Source organism: Uloborus diversus, chromosome 1 (genome assembly GCF_026930045.1).
Source record: "Uloborus diversus isolate 005 chromosome 1, Udiv.v.3.1, whole genome shotgun sequence".
Taxonomy (NCBI): Eukaryota; Metazoa; Arthropoda; class Arachnida; order Araneae; family Uloboridae; genus Uloborus; species Uloborus diversus.
Genome location: NC_072731.1, coordinates 156,940,499 through 156,962,209, shown reverse-complemented (window position 1 = coordinate 156,962,209; position 21,711 = coordinate 156,940,499). Strand labels below are relative to the sequence as shown.

The 21,711-nt window shown below is 34.1% G+C and overlaps 1 protein-coding gene across 1 annotated transcript in view; it reads left to right on the top strand.

Moving 5' to 3' along the window:
- The window catches only part of LOC129233113 (serine/threonine-protein phosphatase 2A regulatory subunit B'' subunit beta-like), a 122,614-nt gene that overhangs the window by 64,368 nt on the left and 36,535 nt on the right, over positions 1-21,711 (top strand). The window contains exons 6-7 of the mRNA XM_054867176.1: positions 15,110-15,258; positions 17,013-17,116. Coding sequence (XP_054723151.1) covers positions 15,110-15,258; positions 17,013-17,116 — 253 coding nt within the window. The remainder of the gene's footprint in view (positions 1-15,109; positions 15,259-17,012; positions 17,117-21,711) is intronic.

Genomic DNA, 21,711 nt, shown 5'->3' with positions numbered 1-21,711 from the left:
GAAATAATGATGGATGAAAAAGTTGTTCAACAACTTAAGACCACATTTCATGCAATATTTTTTATTCATGACATAGAATTGAATGGATATAAAATCTATTTAGAAGTCGATTTAGAAAGTGCGTTATAGAATAATTTAATAAACTGGTGAATGGATCTTATTGTTAAGTGTACTCTCAACTTTTTAAAAAGGAACAATAAGTAACAGAACTCTAGAGCAACAAATTATCGAAATCAATTCTAATGTACCGGAACGGCTAAAGATTGTCGTTGATGTTTGTTAAAGAATGAAAAAGAAAAAACAATGAAACTTTATTTCTCTTTTAATATCCGTTTTTTTTCTTTCTTTTTTCATGTACGAAACATACAGTTTAGTTTTTCTGTTTTTTAATTTAAGACTCCTTGCGTTAGAAATTCAAACCAATAACTTTTCACTATAAAATATCAAACGCGCAGAGCAAAGCTTGATAATTTAACTAAACCAAAGACATAATTTAACTAAGTCAAAGTGTGGTTTAACCACACTTTATTTCACAATTTTAATCTAAAATCTTTCGTGTTTTGAGAAAGATAACTCTTTCGACGTCCTTAAATCTAACTACACATCGTACTGAATCAGTGTAAGCTTTTTTCTATTTGGATTTTTGCCAGTGATCTCGTAATGTGACTGCTATAAATCTTTTGCCAATTATAGAGCCTTTTTTAACCTACTTTTCCGTAAAAATAGAAAAAATAAGAAGAAAGCATGAAAGGAGATCTCATGCAACGCAAAAATTTCGCTAAAAGCAAAGTCAAAAATACATGAAATAATTTAATAAATACTGGAAACTAAATAATTTTGAAGTAGGGTCTTGAAATGAAAAAATATGCGTCTGTCGGTCTATTGGTTTGTTTATTAGCACCCCCCATGGTGCAACATGACAATCGTAGTTTGTAGGTGGATGGTGTCAGAATAACGTAATATTATTGACAATAAAAAAAATAAGTTGGTCTTCGACTAATCACAAGTTGCAATTATTATTATTATTATTTTTTTAGAAATGTATCATTTTTCAATTTTAAGCCTGGTTGCGCCATGCCGCTTCACTGTTACTTTACTGGGGCTGATTAAAACTCGGGGGTTTTCGGGTAAATACGACATACGTATGCATCGCCGCTAACACACCTGCGGGGGGGGGGGGACACGAAGGCCTACCCGCTTTGGGCCACCGTCCTCTATATACAAATAACAGCACAAAAATTGGCAACATGAAGTGGCAGAATAACTATGTGGCAAATTTCGCAGTTGCGAGGAGTCTCAACGACTTAAGGGCCCCGAAAAGAATTAAATCAGCACATGAAAAAATGCTAACGTTGGACAAAGGAGCCCTTAAGAAGTCATTTTGCGAAGGACCCCTAAACGTGTAATTCCACCACAGTCAATATCTGTGCAAGGGCACAGACCCCAAAACCTCCTTCCAGGCTGCGCCACTGCATATAACGAATATTTTTAAAACAGGAGTTTTTAAAAGCGATAGTTAGAATAGATACTTATTTTGTCATGACTCATTTATCGGAAATCGAAGTTTTCGTTTCTCTATGTATTATGAATAATTCATGGGGGACGCCCTTTTGCACTCATCATCATCATTCTAAATTTCAGTGCAATGATGTGTAAAATCACAATTCTTTAAATTAGGGCAGTATTTGGGTGACAGGTTTTTAAGGTTCAAACCCCCTCTGAAATTTTTCAAAAGCTGCTCCAAAAAAGATTTTCATTAGATTTTCTTTGCTGAAAAAAATTTCATTGCTATTTTATCTTTTTAATTTCATTTAAGAAGTAAAAGTATAATTAGGGAAGAATTATGAAAAGTGAATTGTCTGTGCTTTATCTTCATTATTTATAATTTATTTCTACACTGTAAAAAAATTCCGAAACGTTACTGGGTATTTCCGTGTTACGTTTCGGGAATTTAATGGTTTTTATCCACGTCCTGGAAAAATCAAGTATCATCGTCAAAAAGTTTCCTGAATTGCTACAAATTGCACGAATGCAGACTTTTCACTGTTGTGAAAAATATTTTTAACTTCCAGTTTAAATATTAACTGAGCGTATTTATAAAGTGAGTCGTCTTCAGCTCAATTGCGGCCCGTCCATGCTAAATAAGTTCCCAAAGGGAACCAATGAGTATGGACTACGTAGCTTTGCAAGAATTGCAGGTGAGTAAAACTACCGTTACTTATTTGCAATTCTGGCTTAGCTTTGGCCATGTTTGCAGGTAATGCTCTTGGAACTTCCGGGATAAATCGGGAAGATGCCAAGCTATTATACTAGACTTTCCTAAGTTTACTCTAATTTTCCAAAGACGCGTCTGGCTATTAACGGACCGATTTCTGAATTGTTCAGGAAGGTTCCAGGATAATATCATTAAGGTTACTGAATTTTAGCGAAAAACGTTCCTGGAGTTTGCAAGATATGTTACTGGCAGAAATTGGGCACATCAGCTGCCCATTATTTTCCAGGAACGTTTCTGAATCGTCTTTACAGTGTACTGTAGTTATTGCTAACATCATTTCTTACAAAACACTACAGCGTTTTTCTTCAAACTTTATATACATGATGCTAACAAAAACATCAAAATATTCAAATTTGAAAGTGCAAAACTCTATATTTAATATATCGTCGACTGAGAACAGCAGTAGGATATCTTATTGTCGTTGGGCGTGATCCTCGTCCTGTTGCTTCCACAGACGAACTTTGGTTGCGCATACAAACAATATGGAATACTCTTCCGCAGGCAGATATTCAAACTTCGTTTCACTCCATGCCGAGTGGTATAGCAGCTCTTATTGCGGCGCGTGGTAACCACACAAAATACTAATTTCTATCTCTTTTTATTGTTTGTTTGGTTTGAAAATGTAATCATTTATTTGTACCATTACCACTCATCTGTGTATTAAATTTTATTCAACTATAATGCTTCCTTCATGGTGTTGCAATTTTTACAAACAGGAGTGTATATTCGGCACGACTCTAAAAGAGGCGACAGAAACTTGGATGAAACAAAGGATTACTGGCTTGACAGTTCAGTAATTACTTATTTTGACACCTTACGTGGTTCTGTTAGTGTTTTGAACATAATGTCTTTCCATCGCTTAAATAAAGCAAATTTATTACAGACTGAATAGTGCATAAAGTTGAAGCTGAAGGGGCATGAAGACAGCACTATACGATTGTAAGCTAGATATGAATGTGTAACTTAATTAAAACTGAAATGGTAATTTTCAAAACTAAATTGCCGGAAAATACTAAAAATATTTGAGGCAGTTTGGAGCGAAAAAAGTGTCAGGGGCATGTTTAAGTAAGACACAGTAAGAACGATCGTAAAGGTGCTCCGACGTTCAACGCGTAAACTTGCCCCGTCGCCAAGTTTGGATTTATTTTTGACGTTCAAAAAAATAAATAAGTAAATAAATAAATTAATAATAATAATATTTCAGTTCATGCAAATACACTTCCCAAAAAAGGATAAAATTCTTCTATTTTTTTTTTTTATTTATTTATTTTGTTTAGACTAAATATTACTTATTCACAATAAGCTTCAAAACATTCAACACAAAATTTACTCAACTAGGTAGAAAACAGATTATTCTTTCTGCATACTGGACCGAAGCTCAACTAATACTCAAAAACTCGTGAGAATATTGGCTAAGGAGTAGCATCAATCTGATATGATAGTTGGCTCTCCAGTTATAACTCGTTTCGAAAAAGGGCACTGCGTAAACGTGCCCCGGTCTACCCTAATGCATTAGTTATAAATTGCTATATGTATTCTTTGTCTAAATAAGGAATGTTCTCCATTTAATATATATGTATAATTAATTTTATAGTTATTTCTTATCATCTTTTCCATTATTCAGTAGCACTTTTAAAAAGTATTTTCTAAAAGTAAGTGCATGTTAGTATGTCACCCCATATTTACAATTGTGTGCTGCATGGATTAATTCATGCATATACTAATGTTTGAGTGTGCGTGTCGGATGCTCTAATTGACTGCTGCTATGTTTTGCTTCTTTTTATAGTTTTGGGAGGTCGTGGCTGACGGCGACAAGACCTTAAATGTGGTCAGTACTGAGCTACTTTCTTCTTTCTTTATCTTTCTGCATGGTTTGCTGAGTGCTTTTACTTCTCTTGAACTGCTTCGCTTACTCTGCATGCGAATGAATCTCAATTTCCTATTTAGAGGCATAACCGACTCTTTAAACTTTGAATTTGCTTTTAGGCAGTATGTTTCTTACACTTGTCAGAAGAAAAACAAATCTTTGGAGCGAAGAAATTTTTTAGGAGCTACGAATGAGTGACAAATTATTTCTCAAAATTTCTCGCTTTAAGAGCAAAATTCGGTAGGCCATTTTTAGCACTGTGTGGGACCCCTAATCCGTAACACTTTGGACCGCGACCTTTCCGGATTTTGGAACTTTCCGGATTTTGGATTTTATAATTATGAAAACTCTCAACCTAAAATAATGAAACCTCTCTTCTTGTGCGGTATTTATCCATGTTTTTTCTGGTTCGTGCTACATTTCCTTTATTTTTTAATCACTCTTACTTTTGATCAATACTTAATTATACTAAAACAAAAGTCAGAGATAACTTGCAGCGGTGTACATCCCGCGGATGTTGCTTTTTATTATTACGAAAAGTGCCGATCGATACAAATCATAAAACTTATTTTTACTAAAAATAATTTCGTATTTCTGTTAAATAAGATTTGTACTGCATACTCATGAGAAGAAAAAAGTAATTACTGTTAACCGAAAGTGGATGTTAAAAGATTGCTGCACAATCGCAGCTAAACGCTATATATACATAACACGTGGCATAGAAAAATATTTTCAAAAAGCTGAACTGAAAGTAGTTTTTTTCAAAAACTGCCAAGCCTTTACAAATTTGACCTTTCAAATCTAAAAGAAAAAAAAAGGAAAATAATTTTGATTTTTTGAAAGGAAGACGGTTTTGAATTTCAGGTTTTCCGGATTTATGGATTCCAAAATAGGGGTCTCATACTGTGTATGTTGTATTTTGCAGTGAACAACTAAACTTTTCTATTAAAAAAACATCAAATTCATAAAACTTCAAAATAATAATAATAATAATAAGATAATAATAAGAAATTTGAAAACACAAACTTTAGTTTGATTTGTCTAAGTTTAACTTAAACATTCTACGAATAATAGTCTTTTTTTCTCTCTCTTTCTGAAAGAACTAGTCTTCAACATATTTTTTTAGCCGCCCGGGTGACCTTGCATCCAGGATTTGTTAGGCCCTGCGTTACCAACGTTTTATTATAATTAATGACACACATAATTATCTTATCTAACATAAACCATAGAATGTGCATAAGATAAAATGATGTTGTATTTTGTCAAATGCCAAACAAGCATTTGACAAAAATTTCTGCAAGTTTAACGATCATTTTATTATATCAGTCGGCAAAATAAAACCTATATTTTACGATCATAGATAGGTCATCTTTCGCCAACACAATTGTTTGGTGCTACTTTTGAGTGTGTGTGTTTCTTTTAAACTAATTGTGAACTTCATTTGCTGTGGTAGAAAAAAAATTTTAAGACTTTAAAATTTGCATGTTTTTTCCTATTTGCTCAAGCAGAAGTAACTTTCTGTGTAGAGTAAGAATCCGGCAGGTTTGCTAGAAGATATAAAAGACAAATATCATCATGAGACAACTGTCTTGACCTACTAGGATTTTTTGAATTTCTATTGCAATGATCGTAAACGATTAAAACAAATTGAAAATATTAAAACGTTCGAACCGAACAACATCCGGGATAGAAACTTCGCTTTCAACAATGAATCCCAAGTTTTTATCTTTGTAATAACAATATGCAGCGCTTGATTGCGGCATAATTATTTTGATTAAAAGGTAATTGAATTTAAGCTTCACTTTTGCTTCACAATGAACTGACAAATCGCAATTTCGTGCCCCTTGAATTCATAACAAGTGAGTCAAATGGGCAAAAATACCATAACTATACAGGGATTAGAATGATTTTCTTAATTTTAATGTACAAATAAAAATAATTCGTACTGGAATTTCCTGGAAAAAAAAGATGAACTTTGTTTTGCACTTTCAATAATAAATTCAGAAATTATCACGATTTATTTCCAACTTTTCTGTTATAATTCTAAGTTCAACAGTTTAAAGCAATTCTTCTCTTATCAAAATATTTCTGCCTTGCTTTCTTCTTTTCATGGAAGAGCGTGTAGTAATTTACGCTTTAAAACACTTTCATTCTGTCTCAAATATTTTACTGCATAGCACATTTACTGCGTAGCGTCTACCCATATTTTTCCTGCCCATTCTTAATCAACTATTTTATTCGCTTTTTTCCTGATACCCAACATTCACCAGGAAAGACTCTAAAGCGACCGTAAGGCATCGTGGTCGTCCTGCTAGAGTCATAAATCTCAATTGTTGAAGTTGAAGTCAAATCTCGGCTAGATTTCTTTATACAAAATACACTTTGCGTAATTAATTACAGCATACTTTGTTTTATTAATATATATATATATTTTTTAATTCGTGATTTTTTGCTCTCAGAAAAAAAAATTGTTTCGAAACAATCATATCTGTGATATCACTGCTCCGGGCAGGTAAATGGCTGTATCGAAAAGTTTTTCATTTTCATTTATATATATATATATATATATATATATATATATATATATATATATATATATATATATATATATATATATATATATATATATATATATATATATATATATATATATATATATATATATATATATATATATATATATATATATATATATATATATATATATATATATATATATATATATATATATATATATTTATTTATTTATTTATTTATTTATTTATTTATTTATTTATTTAATCTTATCATAGTTTTATGGTACAAGCATGCTTAGGGTAGATCGGGGCATGTTGGAACATTTTTACTTTTTGGTCTGTAACTTAGTTAAAGATTTTGTTTCACCAGTCTCTGTTATAGCTATGATTTTCAGTCAACATTTAAAATATTACCATATGTAAAAAAAGAATGAACATTAGTGTGACAGTCGACAAACATACCTCATGGCGGGAAATGTTGGAACAATGCATGGGATTAGTTGGAATACAAGAAAACATGCAATCTTCCTCATTAATAATTTGATTTTTGAGTGATGTATCTGTTATTTGGTTGGGGAAGCTGCTGTACCAACGGACAAAATTTACAGTTAAATTTTTGAAGGTCTCTGGGAATGGATAATCAATCGGGAAAATTTTCTGGCAGAATCTACAACTTATCATCTAGTTTGGCAATTTTTGTCAGGTGAAAATCTCAAAGCTTTCAGCTTCAAAAAATTTTTCTTAAAAACCATCTTTTTTGTCCGCGGGTACAACACCCTGTTCACCCTGCGGACAGGTGCCTTTATACCCATGGGCGTATAAAAAAAATATATATAAAGAGATCTGAGGAACTCAATTATACTCGATACATTTCCACAAGCCATTTTATATTAAAATACTTTAAACATCCATTGAAAATAACATTAAATAAAATAGCCAACAGAAATTAAACTTTGAAAATTAATCGAAGATTTTTTTTTAATTTTCCTTAATTTTTAACATCAGTGAACTCTTTAAAAAAGTTATTACTCTTAAGAGAGTTAATGATGCTATGAATAATAAATATGTTTTCAAGCAAAAAATAACTGGATTCATGACAGTATGGATCTCTATGTACCTAAATAATAACTTCAATTTATATGCAAATTCAAACCTCTAACCAAAATTAACCCATTACAAAAAGCTCAGTTTAGATTCAACCAACAAAATACTAGAAAAGTCGACTTCAAATGAAAACAGGTGTAGTTGACGGTCTGTAGATCCTACAACAGGTGGGGGTTACGTCTACACTATATCTTCCAGCCCTACTTCAAATTCATCATCATTGTTGAAAGCAAATTCCGGACGTTGATGACAAGGCACCATTTTGAGGTACTTCACATTGAAAGAAGACTCAAGTGCGACCCAATTAGACTAAAAATTGCCGTCCGTGGGTACACAAGGTTATGTGTCCTTGGGTACAAAGGTACGCCATTTTGGTTTTGCAAGCCAGTCACATCGACAGGACCACAGTTTTACAACATTGAAAATCAGAAACAAAACCTTCAAAATGTAGGGAGTCATGAAACCTACAACAAAAATGAATAAAACAATCCAAGACGGACGAAAAAAAAAAGAAATTGCTTATGTTTTTTTTACTTAGATCCTACTAAAACCGAAAAAATGTGATAGAATCGTAAATGTTCGTTTGATGGCGTTGAAACTTCCTGGGGTACTGGAGAGTGTTGTGACACACACGTTGAACCTCAATTGGGATCTCTCTCGACGATACCCGGAATTTCCCGACCAACGTCCATTGGTAGGTACAACCGTCCGTGGGTAGAGCAGCTTGCCCTATAAAAAAAAAATTGTACATCCAATATTACTTTCACTTCACGTTAATATTACGACAGTTTCAAGTTTTCCTCAGAATACCGTATTACCCCGCATTATCCGGCATGCCGCAAAATTTGGATGTCACCAGATTTTCAATAATACTTTCCTGGTCCTTTCCGGTATGCCGGAAAAATCGAGGTTAGGAAAAAAAATTAGTGTTATAAAAAATATGTGTTCAGCTTAAAAATGAATATAAGTTCTATACATATCTTATTAGTATTAATAAACAGTTTAATTTTGTAAAAATATTTACTTACAATGCCATTTGTTATTTAAACGAGAAAAATATTTTTAATAACGAATAACTTTATCAAAATTAAATTAAATATAAGTAAGCAAACATTTATGCTTTAAGTTACCACCCCTAAAGAATTTAGGGGTTTTTTTTAGTGTTAAAGAATTTACCATAGCTATTGAATAAATAAAAATTAAACTTACCTCTCTAAAAGGAACCTGAAATAATTTATTAAAAAAGAAAATAAGAACAAATCGCAGTAACGATGATTGCTTCTGAATTGATTACTTTATTGGCCACCTACCATAAATAACAAACACATAAATTATATGCAATATATATATATATATATATATATATATATATATATATATATATATATATATATATATATATATATATATATATATATATACACTACTGGCCATTAAAATTGCTACACCAAGAAGAAATTGCCAGAATGAAGCTAAATTTTACACACGTGATAATAAAATTGACATTAGAAAGTGATTACAAAATTAAAGCAAATTGATCATTTATGGTTGGAAAAATCTCGAATTAATGGAGGTTTAAGTACCCTGTTAAGCCACCTCTAGCGTGAATGTACGATGTACTTGAAGCGAAACAATCGGGCATTGAGACATAACAGTCTCCTACGATATCCTGCGTCATCTCGTACCACAGTTGCTGTAAACGTGCCACTCATTCGATCAAACTCATATCTGTTAGCACTCACTACGGGGCTCCCAGGAACCTTTTTTTAACATGACAATGCTCGGTCACACACAGCAAGGGTGTAAAGGGATTTCCTCTTCCGCATTATCACTTTCTCTGGTCTGCGTGATGCTCTGGTCTGCGATTTGTGACGTGTCACAAATTGAGCATATCTGGGATCACTTGAGACGGTAAATTGGACAGCCTGTATGTTTGATCAAATTAGTGGCGCTTTTACAGCAACTGTGGTACGAGAAGACGTAAGACATCGTACGAAACTGCTGTACCTCAATGCTCGACCGTATCGGTTTTTACATTCCAGCTAGAGGTGGCGCAACAGGGTACTTAAACCTCCATTCATGTGAGATTTTTCCAGTAATAAATGATCATTTTGCTTTCATTTTGTAATCGTTTTCTAGTGTCAATGTTGCCATCACGTGTGCAAAATTTTGTTTTATTCAGACTATTCCTTCTTGGTGTAGCAATTTTAACGGCCAGTAGTGTATATTTGGAAAAAAAAGTAACTTTCGGAATTTATTTATTTTTTTCATTACAGTGTTTTGCTTTCTGATTGGAACTGAATGAAGAATTTAACTTTTGTTTTGTTGCAAAAAAATCCTCGAATATTTCGGCATGCCGGAAAATTCGATATACCCGGCAAGTTGATCAACCTCGCTATTTTTCCGGCATGCCGGATAATACGGGGTAATACGGTAGGAAAAATCGAAGATCCTTCACTGACAATGATTGCAAAGTTTTGATGTTATACATAACTTTCTTGGCGAATTATTAACGTGAGATGCAGGGGAATGTGGGACAAAGTGAAGTGGTGAAATATTAACTCTGCTTTTAGCACCACCTATCAGTTAATATTTTAAGTATGCTGTTACACTTGAAGTCTTTTATTCCCAGACAGGAAAATGTTATCTCTGAAGATCAAAGCAAGTGATAACACAAGCAATTTTCAAAAATTGATATTTATATAGTAATATTTTGTGATAAGGCAAAATTATTTTGTTATTATAAAATGATAAAGTTCTTCTTATTAACATTTTAAATGTTATGAATAATTCGTGAAGTGCATGCGGAACAAAGTGAAATAGTTCATTTCGTTTACTTAGTCAATCATTTATTAAATCATTTACGTGCTAGTTTATTAATTAATTCTTTTACATTCCTTCATTTAATGATTTTCATATTTAAGCATTGAATCATTTATTTTCCTATTCCTTTTTTATTTTATTCACTCATATATTTTTCTCTTGTATTAATTAATTAATATTTTTATCCGTTCGTTTATTGCAACAACACAATAATTTTGTGAACCTATTTATAGAAATAGAGATCTATCTTCGTTTGTTTTAGAGAATGGCTGTGATGCGTTTTAAGTCATACCTTGTGTATTATTGTAAAGTTTCATCTTTTAACATCTCTTAGAAAGAAGACCAAGTAAAAAGGCTTAGCTAATAATTGCTATTTCATTGTCTTATTTTCCTAATTCGCAGCCTTAATTAAAATGTATCAGTTCTTCTCGAAGCTCGTATTTTTATATTCTGATGCCTTTTTCTCGTAGTTTACAAACGATTGGAACAAGCAACATTTTTATCTTTTTTCGTATTTCTGGTTACGTTTCTTTATCACAATTCATCTGTACGTCACTCGTCACTTTTCGTTGAACTAACTTCCAAATTTTTTAAATAAGTCGATCTGATACGATTGATTGAACTGAAAAAAATCTTTCAACGCCTAATAGACATACTTGAAACTCTTTATCACAAATATAAACATTTTTTTTTTTTTTTCAACTTTATTGACCATGATGAACTAAAATCAATATTTATAGCTTAATGATGTCTCTCTACGAATGATTTGCCTGAAACTGTGGTTTCTCTTTTCACCTTAAGAAATTAGAAAATGGAAAAATTTCTGATTTTGTGGAATATTTTTTACTGGTGTAATAAGTTATTATTCACTGTTTGGAGTCGAGTTGTGTTGAGGTAGAAGTAGTTTGAAACAAAAAACCAATAGATTTATGATTTTTTGAAATTTTTATATGCGTAATAATGTTGTTGATATTGTTTAGTTCTTTAGAAATCTTGTATCGTCCGAGCATCTCACTGTTATCGTACTGTGTTTTTTGCCAATGGAGTAGAATTTTACCCAACGCTTTAAAATTTTAAATAATTTACTTTTGAAATTATTTGTTAGAAATTCTTTTTAAATACGTATTTCAATAAAATTCGTTAAAAAATTAGCAGTATGTTTGAAAATTAGAAATTAAAAAATATAAAAGAAAGCAATTACATTTAAAAGCAGAAATTGCGCCCCATTAGGAAACCGCATCCAAATGAAGTCCTCTCCAAAGCGAACAATAGCAGTTTGTTGTTGAAATTGTTTAAGATTCCTTAAGAACGAGTTTTAACCTAAATTAAATAATTTCCAATTCCCGCTAGCATTATTGTTTTTTATCGTGCGCACACAAGTTAATCATATTATGTTACTAGCATTCCTTTAGCATGGAATTATGAAAAAGTACGATTTAACACGTTCTTATAAGCGTCGCACACAGACTCAAAACCCATATTCCAGGGGTTCTCAGCCTTTTAAGATCTCCACCCCCCTTTCAAAGCAAATATTCGGTCACCCCCCCCCCTCCACACACACACAAAAAGGTATGATCAGTACAAATATTACAATCGAAATTTGAAGCTAAGTTTGCCAGGACAGCTGAAGTAAAGCTGGTTATTAAACGAAAATGCATAATATTTCATATATAGAAAATTTCACATCGCTACACAACTTTTGTTTTGAGTATATTATTATTAGAAAATATAAAATCAAAGAACCAAAGAAAAAACACAAATTTATTGGAAATAATTTGGGAACTAGCTGAGGCTATCACGTAGTAACTATCAATCTCACGAAACTTCAGATAAAGGAAGAACAACAATACACCACCAGCTCAGTCATTCCATCCCAGGACTGCAGTTTCGTGCTTATCAGCAATCATCAGTCCGGAACAGGAAGTGACTGAGCTGGAGGTAGAAAACCTCTTAAGGAAGCCAAGAGTGCCAAACATACTGGTAGCCAATATAGAATTAGCACTGACCAGTCGAGTGACCGGAGCAATGGTTCGGTTCAACTCGAAGATCATGTATTTCTGCCTTAGCCCTAGCTATAGGGCGGTAACTTACTGAAACGAGGAACTAACTTTCAACATTCATATTTGTACATTCATTATTTCGATTTTTTTTATCGTTACGTATTTGCGCATTTACTTGAAAATTGCATTTTAGATGAAACTAGCCGGTATCATCATTTTTCAATGCCACCAAATATCATGATCGACGTTCTCCCAATTAATTTATCTCTGCTCAATGGGAGATTTTTCGTATGATCAAGGAGGTCATTCAGTCTTGGAAAGGATGAAAAGGTTAACTCTGAACTTCGAAAATGCACGAAAAAAGAGTGCTAATGTCGAGTCGAGATTATTCACATGTGACCCTAAAACTGAGATAATTATGGTTAGTTTTACTTTTTACTTCTTTTGTTTTTATACACTGGCGCACCCCTTGAAATTTTTCTATGCTCCAGGTTTAGAATTGCTTCACTACATTATGTTGAAAGTTTGGATGATCTGATTTTTTCCATAGGCGAAATGCTCTTTGTTTGCCTATGAAAATTAAATCATGTATCATGCAGGTATAGGAGATGGAGTAAATGGCAGTTATCTTTTCTTCTCTGCATAGTATAAAATGAAGTCTCCAAAAAGCGTCTGTTTGTTTGAACGCGCAAAACTCGAGAACTACTCGGCCAATTTCGCTGAAATTTTCACAGTATCTTTCTTTTAGCACCGGAAAGGTTTGCAGACCGGTTCGAAAACAATTCGACGAGTAGTTTTTTTTTATATTCCAATTTAGCTCAAATTTTCATAAATTCCCAAATATGGGGGGGGGGGGGGAATTACGTGCATAATATTAATATTACATATGGTTGGAAAGCAGAGAATTTTCCGCGTTCTACGCAATTTGTTTCAATGCTCTAACTAAATTACAGCAGGAGTTATTTGCGTGTTTAGCTCACATGTTTTTAGGCTTAGCTGAAATTTGGGTACTACTTTCTTCATTAAATAAATCAATGAAAAGTGAAGGACTAGTCCCGCAGTTTTCTTCTAGACACCATTGGAAATAGCGGCATTTTTTACTCCAGATCCATCAAAAAACTAAGCTTCTATCTTGAAAGAAAAAAAGTTACAAGCCTTTTTAAATCAAGTTCAAATAATCTCATGTCCATTCAAATTGTTAACCATTTTCTGTCGCATTTTAGTTCCTTAAACTTATTTTAGTTTATGTTTCCATGGTTACACTTTTTAAATCCATCTTTCTGGACTTTATTTCTTAAAAGTATTTAAATATCTGTCGTCATTGTTTAGGAGAGAAATTTTGCATAATGTTTTGTTTATTTATTTATTTATTTAAGCCTGATTGTTGAATATACGTCACTTGACACAATTTTTATTTTCAAGATGGACCGGGCAAAGCCGGGGCAGTGCAGCTAGTTAATCATAAATTGTGATTGGTTGTAATATTGAAGTATATTATTGAGAAATTCTTACAAGAAAATCGGGGGAATTACGAAAGTTTAAAAGTGGGAGATCTTTTGTTCAGCGAGAAAAATCTTGTTCAGAGCAGAACAGTGGAATGTACGGAGTCCATCACCTCCCCAGAGCTGCGTAGAGTGCATGTCAGAGAAGGAACAACTTATGGTGACAAATTATTAGTTGTCGTTTTGAGTGGCATCTAATATGCATATCAGAAGCTAAGCACTTGTATATCAAAGCACAATTTCTTTGTGCTGATGGGTTTCAAAAGTGTTGCCTAAACAACAGGAACCTAAGTCTTTATTGGAAACGTTCAATCTCCTGTACATTTGTATGGTCAGAGGAAAAAGAACTTTCACTTTTGACATCATAAGATGTAACGCAAACCCACTGATTTCGCATAATTAATTAACTAATTCTCCTTAGCTAGTGCTAGTCTGACTTCCCACTCTTTGTTCTCAAATTATGAATAAACATAACAAAATTATGTGATGCATTTAATTTCACAACCAACTCAATCCACTTTTTAAAATTTCACAAAATTTTACAAAAAGCAAACACGGATTGAGCTGTTTCTCATAGAAAATTTGTTTTTCCGCTGCAGTTTTTGATCTGGTTGAGCTGGATGTGTTCCAAATCGCATTGCAGCGCGACAGTAGAGTCAAGAAGTATCAAAGAATGAAACATAGCCCCACTCAATACTTAATGTAAGCGCCAGCGCCATTGAGTGGGACCATGAATGAAATAAAAACAATTTTTAAAATTCATTGATTGATTGAGCTATGTTTGAACTTGATGTAAATTATATATTTCGAAGAAATTACAGAACTTTTCGGGTTTATGCAAAAAAAAACTACCTACGATTACCAACCTACAGTTTTTCCATGGTGTTGCAGCAGTTTCTAATTCGTATTTTTTTCGTTTTTGCAGACACATCAGGGCGGCACAGGAAAAGACAAAGACAGCGGCGCCCCAACGTCTCCTCGCACCAGCTCCCTGCGTAGGGCTGTAAAGTCAGGGAAAAGAGACAACTTCCAAATACCAAAATTCTATTTCCCAGATGGAAAGCCTCGAACGCCTCAGGAAATTGACACCCATTTGAAAAAGGTTGCAGCAGTGTTCTCCGGGTTGAATGAAGGAAAAGCTTCTAGGGAGGAATTCGGAATCATTACCAAGGTTTGTTACTCCATTTGTCGCTAGATAGAAACTAAGCGAAGAGGCGCTTGAGAGTAATATTCGATTTTTTTTTCACCAAATACATGTGGAAAGTTTGTTTTTAACGTTTTTTTTTTATTATTATTATTCAATAACCCTTGGTAAGCTACTGTCGGTCAGTCCCATTACTGCCGTTTTTTCCCGTAATAAGCAAAAACGAAAGTATTATCCTACTCAATACACAATTTATTGAAGTCCTTAATTAATTTACTTTCGTTCTTAAAATAAGTATTTTTAGACTGCAAACACATTTCATTAACTTCAATATACAAATCTTTATAAATAGTGAAATATATTTTTAACATCTCATTCAAAAAGCAGGTAGTCCTTCAAATACTGCGCTTAGCTTACTTCAAAATTACAAAAGAAAACCATCAAAAATAACTAAAATTTACTTTTTAAACATTTCAATATTTATTATTAAGTTCATTATATAAATAATAAAATTGAGTCAAAGTTGAGCCAGCTCTTTTCTCTGACTATTATTTTTGCTTGAAATTTTCTTAACAACAAATAATAGCTCAACGGCGGCAATGGTGGCTCCAACGTTTTGGAAGAACCTCATAATTATTAATTTAAAATCCTAACTTAATATTCTTTCTTGCCACAATGTTGAGGTTTTTAACTACACTCTTTAAAAATAAGCAACAAAAAATTACCATAACTTGAAAAGAAAAGTTCCAGCAACAAAATTTTCACGCATACCTTACACAGAAACGTGAAAGTAGGTTAGGTACGCATTATAATAGTTGCATATAACTGCACACTGAGCTATGTTTTGCAACATATATAAAACTTGACTCAATTCAACACTTACAAGTTGCTATTTATTTCGTTGCGTTTATTTGGCGCTCATTCTTGATTTCTTTCTTTCTAACTTTCGAAAATGAATTTGTATTTCCAGTAGAGATGATCGAGGGATAAATATTTGCAAGGGGGGGGGACATAATTATTGATTCTATTATACTTCTTACATTTGGAAACTATTTGTTGTTTTCCTCTGCTATTTTTCGTGACATTTATTGCATCTCTCCGTTCAACAATCTGAAAATTCTGTTGTGTTTCAATTATTTGTTTTCGTTTTACAACCATGTTTCTGTCTGCTGCTCATTTTTTTTTTTTTTTTGGAATAGAGTGTGTAATATATAAATATTTTTAGTTTATACTATAAAAGCATTGAGCAGACATAACATCATCAATCTTTGCCTCTTTGTAGTAGTTTGAAAATAAATCGGTAAAAAGTAGTGTCATGTAAAACCCTCACTTCTTCAATTCTATTTTTCTGTTTTCTGCTCTTTTTTTTTTGAAATAGAGTGTATGATATATACTTTTAATTTAGACTGTACTGCAAGTAACGAGTAAACATAATCTTTGCCCCTCTTTGTAGTAGTTTAAAAATGTAGTATTATGTAAAAACCGAACTTTCTCCAATTTCTTTCTTTTTTTTTTTTTTTTTTTTTTTGAGACCTGCCACTACTGTTGCCGATGAGTGTATGTAATTAATTCACATCTGAAAGAAAACGTCTAAATATAATTTTCTCCTTCAACTAAATCTCATTATTTGGCGAGCAATTTTTCTTCATTTAGAATACGCATTCTTTCTTAAATGATTTTGTGTCTTTGAAGCTCGAAATTGAAAAAGAGGGAACTTCAGTCTCAGAATAAACCAAAGCATTCAAAAACCTCTACTTATTCCTTTTTTCTCTCCATTCCAGGCGTGTGGATTACCTCTGTATTGGAAGCTGCCATTGTTCCTAGCAGCACGAGGCGAGAAGAAATCCGCGATCAGCTGCGAAGCGTTTCTCGAATTCTGGAGAAGGTGAGTTATTTCAGCTAAATTTGGTTCTTGAACCTTTTGCTCGAGGAGCGCCAGAGCCGAAAATGTCGAGATCACTTTCTTCCCACCTGCGGGGGCTTTGAAGGCAGTTCCGTTTTAGCGGCTTCTGGAAGTAGATGCACTATCTGCAACAAGTTTTATATTCATACGTTATTTCATTTTTTCAGGAGGCAAACATGCAACCCAGGTAGCATCAACTCATCGGATTTTGCTCGGCCGATCATCGACTCCTCCTAAACTCATCGCGTAATGCACGCTGATATCGTTGCGATCAGAATCCGAGAACGATTTTCGATGAGCTGTTTTTTATCGGAAAACTATATCCTTTCGATCAAATTTTCCGATGAAAATTTGCCGAGCTGCATTTCATCGGAAAAAGAGATCGTAACGATCAAATTTTCCGATGAAAATTTGCCGAGCTGCATTTCATCGGAAAAAGAGATCGTAACGATCAACTTTACAGATGAAAATTTGTCGAGCTACATTTCATCGGAAAAAGAGATCGTAACGATCAAATTTTCCGATGAAAATTTGCCGAGCTGAATTTCATCGGAAAAAGAGATCTTAACGATCAAATTTTCCGATGAAAATTTGCCGAGCTACATTTCATCGGAAAAAGAGATCGTAACGATCAAATTTTCCGATGAAAATTTGCCGAGTTACATTTTATCTTTAAAAAAGTAGGTCGTTTAAATTTTCCGATAAAAATTTTCCCAATCTAAAATTTTTGGAAATCTCCCAACTGTTAAAATTGTATAAGTTTAATTATTCGAATATCCGACTGTTGATCAAACGTAAGGCTATACGGATCAACATTCAGGGTTGAGATTCGGATCAAAAATGACAGACTTTGACTCCGAATCCGACTCCTGGATTTTGGAGGCATTTACTCCGATTTGCTGCATCAATTCAACTTTAACTCCACGATTCCAACCCCGATTACCTCTCTGGAATTGCGAACAAAATGAGACTCTTGAATGATTTATCTCTATCTCCAAAACAATTCCACTCCGTTCAATTTGACTCCCAAAATTACCGACTCCGACTCGGTTTGCGGGCAAAATGATCGACTCCGACTCTTTACTAGATAGCGCCACAAGTATATTCACTGAATAAAATTCTCACTTTCCGTTCAGAAATCTGTCATGGCCTTGCCCCCCGAGAGATGGCGCCACAAATGATTTTACATTTAATACATTATTTTCCTCCTTTGAAAGAGCATTACTTGTCTAGTGGTTAGCATATGAATCTCGTATTCCGGAGGTCTAGGGTTCGATTCCCGGCTAAAGCGACTTAGATAGATGAATCATGTTCATCCAAAGTTGTTAAATTAGGAATTAAATGAAGAACTTTTTTAAAAAAAACTAAACTATAATAAATATTGTCCCAAATGACGTCGTCCGAAAATACCCCATCCTGAAAGTTTTCAAGATGGCGGAAGGGTCACGTGATCATCCAAGATGGCGGACCCCCCCTTTCCACTGTTATTTTTTTCCCCTCCTGCTTGTCCCTATATCGCGGTTGTCACTACTTCTCATTGTATTTTCATCCTAAATTCATCGCCTCGGAACAGCAGTGCTCGTATATTGCTCCAAATCTCATCGTATTTTCATCCAAAATTCATCGCCACGGAAGAGCACTGCTCGTATATTGCTCCAAATCTCATCGGTATAGGGAGCAAAATTCATCGGATTCCGATGATCGGATTCTACTATTGCCGATGAGACATATTGGAGCAATTTCCGATGAAAACTCATCGGAATCCGATCATCGGCCGATCAAAGTTTGATCGGATTTCGATGAACGGCCGATGATCGGCCGATGAGTTGATGCTACTCGGGAAAGGGCATATAATCAATTCATATTTTTTTTCAAAATGCGACAGAAATCACTTTCAGATATACGTAAATACATTGATTTCCCAAAGCCGGGGGAGGGGCAATTGCTCCCTCCAACTCCCCCTCCCTCTCCCCAAATGTCGTGCCTGGTTCAAAAGTAACAAAGATAGTTGTCTTTTGCCTGGCATTTTGCAAAGGGGCTGTCTATAAATGATGTCACACTTTTTTTCAACATAATTCAACCCTCCCCACAAAGTGTCGCACTGTACCCTTCTGCAGGTCGTGGTGGCCTGATCGGTAAAGCGTTGAACTTGTAAGCGAAGAGTCCCATGTTCAATATCAGCCGTTCAAAGATCCTCCATGTTCGTTGATGGCAACTGGGGCACGTTAAATATGCCGTGATCAAAGTTCTCCAAGTGAGTCAATACCTCTCGAGGTGTTGGACCAGGGATTGCTCGACTTCTGGTCTGGATCAACAAAAAAAAAGAAAGAAAGCAATCTTCGGGGGATCTTATCCAACCGGTTAAACCACAAATAGCGTTAAGGAAAGGGTCCCTGACGTGTGAAATGGTGTGCACCTTTCTTCCTCCTCCCCTTGTCGCATGTCACGCAATATTACATAAAATTATTGTTACAAAAATATTTGTTTCAGCCAAATTGTGTGATATTACACTTCTTGTTACTCCTTTCTTCCCCCTTGTCACTCTTCCAATTTCACAATTTCACGAACTTCTTCCCCCCAGATCCTGATATCATTTGTAGACAAACACTAGGATGAAAAGAAAGATGATAAATAAAGTTGCATAAAAGTAAACAACAAAAACAAAATTAGTCTGAGTTTTGATATCTTGAATTCAAATTATGTTTTTCGCAATCACGAATTGCGATAAGACTCTATTCAGTGGGTTTCTTGTTTCTACTAATGGTTTTTATCGCAAACATAATTTGAATTCAAGAGGTCAAAATTCAAATGAATGTCAGGGGCCGGGTTCTGGATGTTATGTGCTGCGTGCTGTGTGCTGGATACTGTTTTCGTCTTAAAAGGATTGTGTTAAGTCGAGAAGGCCGTTTATAAATAACTCGATTCCGAGACACACGGACGCCGGAGCAGCACCTGCAGGAACCGGTAGGCGGTGGTGCTCTCAGATGCATAGTTCCAAAACGAAGAACATGGACCGGTCAACTGAAAACAATAAGCAATTCGTGATTGCCAAAAAAAAAAAAAAAAAAAAAAACAATAAAAGTGATGCGTGTATTCCAAAATACGCCTAAGAAACTACACTTCTAAAACTCCTATTCTTTCACGTGTTATTGATATTAGCTGTGGTTACATTGTAGAGATCCCTTATCTCGCCAATTTTATCTTAAAGAAACTTTCTTCGTGAGTATTGTCTTCCTATTCTCTCAATAAACCAAGGAGATGGTTTAAAACAAAATAATATTTAATCACAACAATCGGTAAAAACACTACATGCAAGGAAAATCAAGTTCAATCTTCACAAGCCATTAATGCGACTAACTTAAATAAACCTACTTCATATCCCTTACTAGCAATACACGAGCAAACAAGCATGCTGCACTGTCAGCTAACGTGAAAAAGTTCTAGCTCGGACACGCCACATCAGCTTAAGTTCAGCCATTTTGGATCGGATTTTTCATTGTTGCGCTGCTAGGGTTACCACATCAAAGTTTCAGATTTCGCCAAATTTAACGAAAATAATATTTTATTATTATAACAATTCACGTGCCACTAATAATTGCTCACAGTGAACAATCACCAAACGTGATAACTCGCCAGCAGAAGACTACCACTCTAACACGCGCTCCGATCCAAAAAGGCTAATCTTAAGCTAATGCGGGGCCTTAGGACACGCTATATTAATCTCATCCTAACTAAACCTCTTGACCTCGAACACATCTTTTCAACAATTGAAAGGGACGCAATTCGCATGAGCTTCGGAGAAAGGTTATTGTTCCATTTCATTTAATTGCAAGTATTTCGTAATTTAATCCCGGTTGACCCTTTAGTTACTCATTAAACTGTGTAGAAATAATTTCTGTGAAGAGTGAAATACCATTCGTGTGCTTCATAAAAGTGTATGAAGTTTGATTCAGATTTTGAAAAATTGTAGAACAGCTTCTCCATGCATGCAACTACACAGGAACGCTAAATTGCCAACTCGATGTTTGCCCTTTTCATGCTCAAAAATAATAGTAAATAAATATGAAATACTAATTCTATAAGTAGAATATCGTATTAATAAGATTTTCGATGTGGAAACTTTCATAATCAGCCATCAGTTTTATTTGTGCTATGTTATGTTGAGTTTCTGTCATATTTTTGATTGTGTGAAATACTCTCGCTGTGTATCACAAGAAAGTTTAAAAGACGAAAGTTACTCAAAATCGCTTTTTAAATCAGACAAATGAACTTTTTATTTATTTATTTATTCATTTATTTTCAATCCCATGAAGTATTTGAAGAGTTCTCTTAAAGTAGGCTTGCCAGATTTCGGAAATGATCAACCAGGACACCGGAATTCATCCCCCCCCCCTCCCCGCGTCGCGAGTATTCAACAGAGTACACAGGCCTGACTGGTTTTCAACTACTTTAGTAAGAAGAAACGCTTTGAATGAGGGGGGGGGGCGGGATTTGAACACTATTTACATAAACATTTCGTTGACAGGGACTTTTTTTAATGTCTTCTTTGGTTTTAATCTTGTTCTAAAAATCCTATT